The 8,275-nt window shown below is 65.9% G+C and overlaps 1 protein-coding gene across 1 annotated transcript in view; it reads right to left on the minus strand.

Moving 5' to 3' along the window:
• Positions 1 to 1,796: 1,796 nt before the first annotated feature.
• KIFC3 (kinesin family member C3) overlaps positions 1,797 to 8,275 on the minus strand; it is a 17,069-nt gene continuing 10,590 nt past the window's right edge. Inside the window, exons 7-20 of the mRNA XM_026087453.1 lie at positions 8,012 to 8,256; positions 7,593 to 7,766; positions 7,323 to 7,470; positions 7,048 to 7,178; positions 6,781 to 6,892; positions 6,381 to 6,562; positions 6,156 to 6,260; positions 5,604 to 5,734; positions 4,528 to 4,651; positions 3,865 to 3,994; positions 3,452 to 3,681; positions 2,594 to 2,728; positions 2,339 to 2,447; positions 1,797 to 1,822 (exon numbers count right to left, since the gene is read on the minus strand). Of these exons, the coding sequence (XP_025943238.1) occupies positions 1,797 to 1,822; positions 2,339 to 2,447; positions 2,594 to 2,728; positions 3,452 to 3,681; positions 3,865 to 3,994; positions 4,528 to 4,651; positions 5,604 to 5,734; positions 6,156 to 6,260; positions 6,381 to 6,562; positions 6,781 to 6,892; positions 7,048 to 7,178; positions 7,323 to 7,470; positions 7,593 to 7,766; positions 8,012 to 8,256 (1,982 nt within the window). The remainder of the gene's footprint in view (positions 1,823 to 2,338; positions 2,448 to 2,593; positions 2,729 to 3,451; positions 3,682 to 3,864; positions 3,995 to 4,527; positions 4,652 to 5,603; positions 5,735 to 6,155; positions 6,261 to 6,380; positions 6,563 to 6,780; positions 6,893 to 7,047; positions 7,179 to 7,322; positions 7,471 to 7,592; positions 7,767 to 8,011; positions 8,257 to 8,275) is intronic.

The raw sequence follows: 8,275 nt of genomic DNA on the forward strand, positions 1-8,275 counted from the left end.
TCACTGCTTCCACTGGAGTCCTGGGGCTGCCTGCTGGGATTTCATGCATTTGCTCCATCCTTATTTTTATTATTATTATTTTTGATTCCTTTTATTTCCTAGCAGGTTGGGACTCGGGGGCTCCAGATTGCATCCGGCTGCCTAACAGCAGGAGCCAGCAGCAGCTTTCGCGAGGCCGTTCCAGTGGAGGCAGCGAGGGCAGCGCTCCTCCCCAGGGACAAGGAGCGGGGGGCCAGTGTCCCGCAGCAGCTTAGCAAGCGCCAACCCCTCCCTTTAAAAAGCCAGGCCCTGCCGACTGCGGCGTACGCCGCTCCTCCGTGAGCGCGGGCTAATGGGGATTTACCAGCGCCAGGGCTTAGTTATGGTTTAAAGAGCAAATCTCATGCTAATTAAGGGAACCGGCTCGCTGCAATCTGGTCCCAGCATCGCTGCCCGCCGGCCCTGCCACACCGGAGCCCTGCAGCGGCAATGCCAGGCTCGATCCCGGGCTGGGAGCTTTCCGCCAGCGCCAGGGAGCCGCGTTGCAGGGGGCGAGGGAGGGACACACGCACGCGGCAGCCCCCCAGGAGGAGACTAACAGCAGCACACGAGAGCTGGCTTCAAGAGTTTATTTAAAATAAGTTTTGTTACAAAACAGGATTTATTATTATTATTATTAAAATACGTACAAACATCTAATCTTACAAAAGGCTAGATTTATTTTTCCTTTGTTTTAAATAGAATACGCTGCGGCAGAGTGACAGTGGAAAGGGCCCGGTTGGGGGGGGGGGAGGAGGTGTCAGTGCACTGAATTGCTTATTTGTCGTAGGAAGAAGCGTAATCGAAGGCCGCGGCCTTGGCAGTGGGGATGGGCACCCCAGGGGGGCGATTGGGGCGCACGCGCTATTTTTTGCAACCATCCCTCTCACCCTCAGCCGCCTTCCAGCCTTCAGTATATATAAACCAAGAGGAGTTTGGGATAGGAGGGTATCTCCCCCCCCCCAACTTGCTTTTCATTTATGACCATGTAAACGGGATATAAATAATTCAAACACTTTCATCTCGACCACACTGTGATCGCACGCGACACGACAACTCTTAAATAACTTTACAACAGCTTCAGCGGAGCCTGCTACAGCCCGGCTCGCGCTGCATCCGAACGGCCGGCAGCCGGGCTCGCGCGGGGTAGTCCGAGTGGCCGGCACTTCGCACCGGCTCTTTCTGCTCTGCGCTGCCGCTCGTGCCAGGCGGGAAGAGCGCCGGGAGCGGGATGGACGCCTGCCGTTCTGCCTCCTCTTGCCTCGTGTCGGGAAATGGAGGCAAGCGCCGTGCCCGGGCTCGAGGCAGGGAATTGCACCAGTGGCGGCAGCTGCCGCCTCCCTGGCAGGGTGCGCAGGCCTCGCCGCATCCGGGCGGCGGCGAGGAGGAGGAGGAGGAGGAGGCCGGGGCTGCCGGACCCGTGCGGTCCTGCAGGTGCCGGCGAGGCAGGGGACGGCGCAGCCCCCACTCCGGCTTCGAGTCAACGCCTTCAGCGTCCTAAAAGCAAAGCTGGAGATTTGGAGGGAGCAGCCAGCAGCCCCGCGCACCCCTGCGGGAGCTAAAACCAGCCATCAGGCCAAAAAAGAAAAGGAAAGCGGAGCCGGGCGTCCGAGGTCGGCGGATCCCAGCCGGCACCCCGGGCGAGAGGTCCCAGCAGCGGGGTACCGTCGCCTCCGGGATGCGCCGGCAGCGCTGAAGCCTCGCCGTCTCTCACGCCGCAACGTCCGTAGCGCCGCGGGCGGGCAGGTCCCGGGATGGGGCTCGGCGCCGGCGCGCCGTCACACGGGGACCGGCCTCAGCTTCCCTGGAAAGGAGCCCCAGCGGGGTTAGGCCGCGGCGGAGGCGGCCGGCGCGCGTGGGCCCGGCTTTTCGGCACCCCCGAGGCCCGAGCGGCCGCCACCGCGGCCCAGCCAAGCCCCCTCGCCATTAAAGCGTGCGCCGAAGCGGCGCCCTCCACTGGCACCGCTGCCCTCGGCCCGGCTTCCTCGCTCGCCCGCCCGCACTCACCTGGAGGCCGGGGCTGCCCCTAATTCACGCTGAAATCAAAGGGGAGAGAGAGGTTCGTCGCCGGCTCGGGGCCGGGCCCGGGCGGCATTTTGGTCCCACGTTCCCCCCTCCCCGGCGCCGCGGTTCGGGGCAGCGGGGCGGCTTCCGCTTCGCTTGCGGGCCTCTGCCCGCTGATTAGCGCTTGGCCAACGAGCCGACTGCGCAGGCCGGGGCCGAAAGCCTCGTGCGAAGGCGGCGGGACCCCGGTCCTGCCCGCTGGTGCCACCGGTCGGGGAGTGGGGTTGGGGGGGGGGGGTGCGGCGCTGCTGCCCACCTGAGGTCTGGAGCTTCCTGCGGATGGAGGTGGCACGGGCGGCGGGCGGCCCCGGGCTGGGCGCCGCGTGGCCCCGGGCGGCGGGCGGCGCGGCCCCCGGCGAGTCGCCCTGCGGGGGGAGGCGAGGGCCCGGCGCCCGCTCAGCCGGCAGCACCCGCGGCGGCAGGAGCTGCCCAACGGCCCCCGCCGCGGAGAAATGGGGGGCACAAAACACCCCCCCCCTCACCCCGGGAGGGCGCCAGGCGGCGCGGTTACCTCCAGCTGCTCCTGGCTGGGCCAGGACGCCAGCTCCGCCTTGCGGGACACGGGGCCCAGCTCCACGGAGCGAACCCGCTCGGCGAACTTGAGGGAGCAGAGCGTCTCGCTGCTGTTCTTCTCGGCCGGCGACACCTGGGGCCGGAGGGAAAGGGGCGGCGTGGGGCGCTCCCGCTCCCCGGCGGCACGCGGCCGTCGCGCCGTTTCGGGGGCTGCCGGGCCGCTATTATTAACCCGCCTCACCCAGGATAGCGCCGTCCATTTGCCCCGAGTTCATCATCCGAGTCAAATATCCCCCTTGTAACCACCCCCCCTCCCTGTCCGCCCCCGTTGGTTACAGGGGGCCTGCGCGTCCGGAAAAAGGGGAGCCGAAAAAAGCGACAGCAGGTGGCAACGGTTCAGCGGCTCCCCCAAAAGGGAGAAGGGCAGGCACAGGCATTCGGGGGATTTAGGGCGAATTCCTGGAGCGCAGGGGCCGGAGGAACTGCACGAGCCTGAAACCCTCCCTGGCACGGGAGGGGACAGCGCATCTGCCCCGCGCGAGGACACCATGCCCGTAGGGCACGGAGATGTCTGGGGCATCATCTCGAGATGGTCTGCTTTCCACCGGGTGCAGGACAGCCCCTGTGGACAGCCGAGTCCCTTGGTCCCTGGCCAAGCTCCGGCTGCCAGTGGGAGTGAGGATGGGTGCTAAAGCTCATTTTTCTCCAACGGCACCCTCCTACACCTAGCACTTTAGCGGCCAAATTTTGTTCCCAGCCTTCACCACCATCGCCCTTGCAGGAGCCAGACGGGAGTTTTGCCAGTGCTCCGCGCTCAGCCCCGGCGCTTCCCGCGCCGGGCACCCGCTGCCCCTACCTGCACCATCATGAGGGTTTTGCTGTCTCCGCTGAGGGAGTCCTGGAGCAGGTAGGTGAGCTTGGAGTTGCGGAAGGGCACGTGGCCCTGCCGGGAGCGCAGGGCGTAGATGACGTCCCCCAGCGCCGACAGCGACTTGTTGATGTACTGCGCCTCGCGGAGCCGGCTCCCCTCCGCGCCCGACCTCCCCACCCGCTCCGATCCGGCCAGGTCCACCAAGTTCAGCTTCCCTAAGGGCAGAGACCCCCCCCCCACCCAAAAAAAAAAAGAACACCCCCCCGGGGCACACATCAGGGCCGCGGCGCTGAGCCCGGGGTGCGCAATGCGGGTGCGACCCACGCGGGGTGCCAACCGCGCCGGGACCCGATGCACCGCGGTGCGCCGGCCCGGGCGGCCCCGCGCGAGGCCCCCACCTGTGGTGCGCAGCCCCGTGCTGCGGTCGAGCCCGCGGACGGTGACGATGAGGAGCGCGTGGGAGCGGGAGCTGTGCTCGTTGAGGTTGGTGCACTCCGTCGCCCGGTTGACGTGGCCGAACTCGAAGACCTGCGAGAGAGGCCCAGGCGCTGAGTCCCCACGGCCCGGTCCCGCCGTACGTGCGGGAGCCGCTGGCCCCGGGGACGTAACCTCCCACCTTGGACGGCACGCGGCCGCCCACCGGCGTGATGAGAGCTGTCAGGTCTCAGCCTAGGCACCACATGGGAATGGCATGGCGGCTGATAGGCAGGGCGAAGCGAAAGCGAAGCAGGGCAGTCTGGTATCCTGCTAATCCCCCCAGAGCCACCCAGGCCCCAAACTTTTTTATTTTTAAACCCTCGGGGGCTCACACCGGGAGTTGGGGCCTTCCAAGCTCCCCGCGCACGGCACCATGCTTGTCACGCTACAGCCAAAGCCCTATTTTGGGCGCCGTTGCTCCCCGGCACTTCACAAATGCTCCCGAGGCTGCAGGGACCAGCGACTCCCGCCTCTCTCTCCCTCCGGCAGCCCTGCCTTCCCATCCGGTTATTTTTGTGAATGGGGACAGAGCAGCCATCCGTGCACGGAGAAAGGCGGCGCGGGGACCCGCTGGCCGGTCTCACCTTGTTGATGTCCTCCACGCTCTGCACCCTGAACTCGGTGAGGCCGGGCACGTAGAGCTGCCCGCTGCCGTCCGGGCACAGCTTGATCTCCAGCTTCTCCTGAGGCTCCTTCCCCAGCAAGTCCCTGCGGAGAGGCGACCCCTGAGCCTCCCGCAGCCCCCCCCACTCGCTTTGCCCCCCAAACGGCTTCCTCCGGCCCCGGCGGCTGCTCCGCCAGGCGCTCGGCCAGCTCGGGGGCAGCGAGCCCAGCCAGGAGCAGGGCGCGGGAGGAGCCGCTTCCTCCCGGGCTGTTCCCGAACCTATTTATAGCAGCCGGCTCTCATTCCCCGCCGGCTTCTTGCCCGGCCGCGAGACGCGCTAACGCGGAGCAGACACGCAGCCCCTGCGCTCAGCCGCCCGCTCCCACCCGGGCCAGGCTGCGCTCGCCTCTTTTTATTCTTTTATTACGATCTTTTATTACGATCTTTTATTACGCACAGCCTTTTCCATCACCCGGGGCTGCGTTAACCCCTCGGTGCCCTGCTGCCGGCGCTTCTCCCCTCTGGACCGGCCGCCCTCCTCCCACCGCCGTGCGGGCGGAGAAGCGGGCAGGGAAAGCAAATGTTTTTCATTCCCCAAGCTCCTCGTTTACCGCTTCTAAATATAACAGCCGGAGAGCCCAGGGCAGAGCAGAAAGGTGGACGCCCTCCCCGCGCAGCGCTTCCAAAGCCCTTAGGGAAAAAAAGGGGCAGGAGCCGGGGCGGCGGCGGGAGAGGGAGCAAGCGCGGTTGCCATCCGAACGGCCTTGGCACAGCAAAGGAGCCGTATAAGTAGAAGGTGGCCAAGGAAGGGGGGGTTGGGAGCAATCCCAGCCCAGTGCTTGGGAAAAAAACAAACAAAAAAAACCCCTCACGCGGCCAAATCCACTGCCCGGAGCGCCGGGAACAAAATGTACGGCCAAGGAATAGCCGTAGGGCAGGGCCTCTGCGGCGGCGGCTCTGCCCGTCGCGGAGGCGGAGGAGCAGCGAGCGCCCCCGGGAAGCGTTCCCGCGCCTGAGCTCGGCGTGCCGGCGGTCGCCCGGCTCCCCGGCCGCTACCTGAGCGCCTCGTTGTAAATCTCGGCCACGCTGACGGTGATGCCGTAGTCCCAGTCGGCCGCCTTGCCGCGCACCTCGGCGAAGAGCAGCTGCAGGGCCCGCTGGTTGATGCCCGGGTTTGCAGACGTTCCCTAACGGGACCGAGAGAGAAGGGCATGGAATAAAAAAGCCCCGTTGCCAGTTTTTCCGCGCCGAGGACGCAGCCAAGTGGGAGGAAAGCCCGAGCCGGGTGTGCACGATTTGGCAGTACGTCCCCGGTGCCGACAGCCGGGCTCACAGCGAAGCCCACGGGGCTGCACTGAGTTTCCACCCCAGCCCGTTCTGCCAGCAAATACCGCCCGGGGCACGACTAGCGCTCGGCCGCTCCGGCTCCCAGGTCCTCGGAGCAAGGGCAGAGCGGTCACTTGGGACTGGCACTTATTGACATTAGGGACGGGGCCACCGGCAGGACGCCTGCCTAGAGGAGCGGCGGCGCTGAGCCGTGCGACGCAGCAGGCAGCGTGGGACAGCAAACCGAGGAAGAAGAAGGGAGGCGAAGCCAGGCAACTTTACCTCCATCGTGTACGTTTTGCCTGCCCCTGTCTGCCCGTAGGCAAAGATGCAGACGTTGTAGCCATCAATGCAGGAGGTGACCAGGGCCTGAACCTCTTGAAATACCTGTTGGGGACAGGGGAGCATCCGAAGGCTTTGCCCACACCTTCTGCAGGCACCGTGGTGCCGAGCAGCTCCTTGACCAAGTTACGGCAGCACTGCTGGAGCCGACACGGCCGTACTTACATCCTCCTGGGTTGCTTGCGGGGGAAAGACCTTGTCCAGCTCAAAGGACACCTGCTTCCCTTTGTGCATTAGGTGCAGCACAGCGTCGTCGTCGGGGTCGAACGTCACCGCATTGGTCGTCTCCGCGCCTTCCCCGTCCTCCTTCGTTATGGGACGGACTCGCCCAAACACACGGATATTGCCTTTAGGAGGAAAGCAGAGACCAACTCAGACTCCTGGTTCATCTTCTCACCTCTGGATAGTCCCACTGTCTCCATAGGCACTGTCAAACACCACATGGGCTTAACACAACCTGCTTGACCGCCTTGCCCCACCACAGCCCCAGACCCCCAGAGATGGACAGCCAGGCCACACGAGTCCAGAGATGACCAATGAGGTGCTGCTGGTGTCTCCTGCTCACCTTTGAGCCGCACCAGCTCGTTGTGACACTTCTTGCGGAGCTGCAGCTCCCTGCGGTACTTCCTCAGGAGCTCCCGGTTGGTGCTGTTCACCTCCTCGATGGCTTGTCCGATCTGCGTGAGACAGGAGGTGGTCACGACCCCCCGCATGGCCATCCCAGCCCTCCCACCTCCGGACCGCTCCATCCTCCCATGGAGGTGGAAACGGAGGAGGACGTCGCCTCCGGCTCCTCCGCGCTGCCCAGGGGGGGCATCCGCAGGGGCCTCACCTCCGACCTGGCACTCCGCAGGGTCTCCTGGAGGAGCAGGGGGAAGTCGCGGACCTGCCGCTTCAAGCTGTTGTAGTCGTTGGTGAGGGTGCGGAGCGCCGGCTGCAGCGTGAGCAGGTTGGTCCGAACCCCTGCGAACACAAGGCACGCGTCCCCCCGCCGGCGCTGAGCGGAGGCCAGAGAGATCCCAGCCTCCGAGCTGGGGCGCTTCCCAGGGGATGCAAAGCCCCGGGCACTCAGCCGGCCCCGCGCGCGGACCCGCTGCCCCCGCTCACCTGCCAGGTTCTCGTGCACCGCCTTCATCTCCACTTGAGCGCGGGAAAACGCCTCTTCGATAGCTCGGTTCTTCTCGTCCTCCATGGCCTGCATTTCCTCCAGCATCTGCCTGTGCGCCCGCTCCAGCTCGGCCTCATACATCATGATCTGGCGAGGGGAGCGGGCAGGCGGTGAGGCCGCGCCGCCCCGCTCCGCTGCGAGCGCAGCTCCGGCCGGGACGCGCGACGGGAACCCTTTCCGCTGCCCGGCTCCCGCGACGCCCCGAGTACCTGGGCGCGGAGCTGGGCGGCCGTCTTCTGCGAGCTCTGCAGCTGCTGCTCCATCTCCTTCAGCACCTGCCTCTGCATCCCCACCTGCTCCTGCAGGTACTGGTTTCGCGACTGGCTCTCGCACAGCGCCTGCTTCGCCTTGGACGACTCCACTTCCACCGTTTTGATGATGTACTGCGGGAAAAACCAGCCCGGACATGAAATGTCGGGACACACAGTGGCCCGCGGGGCCCGGCGTGGACCCGGGGGAGTTAATTCACAAAGATTTAGCGATTTTCACGGGGCCGAGCACACCACCCAGCCGGCGGGCGTCACGAGCCCCGGCTCCCCACCGCCTTGCACGTCCCTGACGGCCGGGAGAGGACATCCCAGCCAGCTGGGCCGAGTTTGGGCAAGAGCGACTTCCCCGCGGCGCTCACCTTGATCTGCTGCGGCTGCGACTTGAGGCTGGCGATGGTCTCCTGGCTGTCGCGCAGGCGCCGGCTGAGCCGCTCCTCCTCCTCGGCTTTCTCGGCGAGGGAGTCCTTCAGGCGCAGCTCCACCTCGGCCAGGCGGTTCGTCTTCTGCTGCACCTCGAGGTCCAGCTCGGAGAGCTTGGCCCGCGCCTCCTCCACCTCCCGCTGCAGCTGCGCCAGCCGCTCCTGCAGCCTGCCGTTCTCCTGCCGCGCCAAAAAAAACACCCA

Source organism: Apteryx rowi, unplaced genomic scaffold, assembly GCF_003343035.1.
Source record: "Apteryx rowi isolate R43461 unplaced genomic scaffold, aptRow1 scaffold_718, whole genome shotgun sequence".
In the NCBI taxonomy this organism is placed as follows: Eukaryota; Metazoa; Chordata; class Aves; order Apterygiformes; family Apterygidae; genus Apteryx; species Apteryx rowi.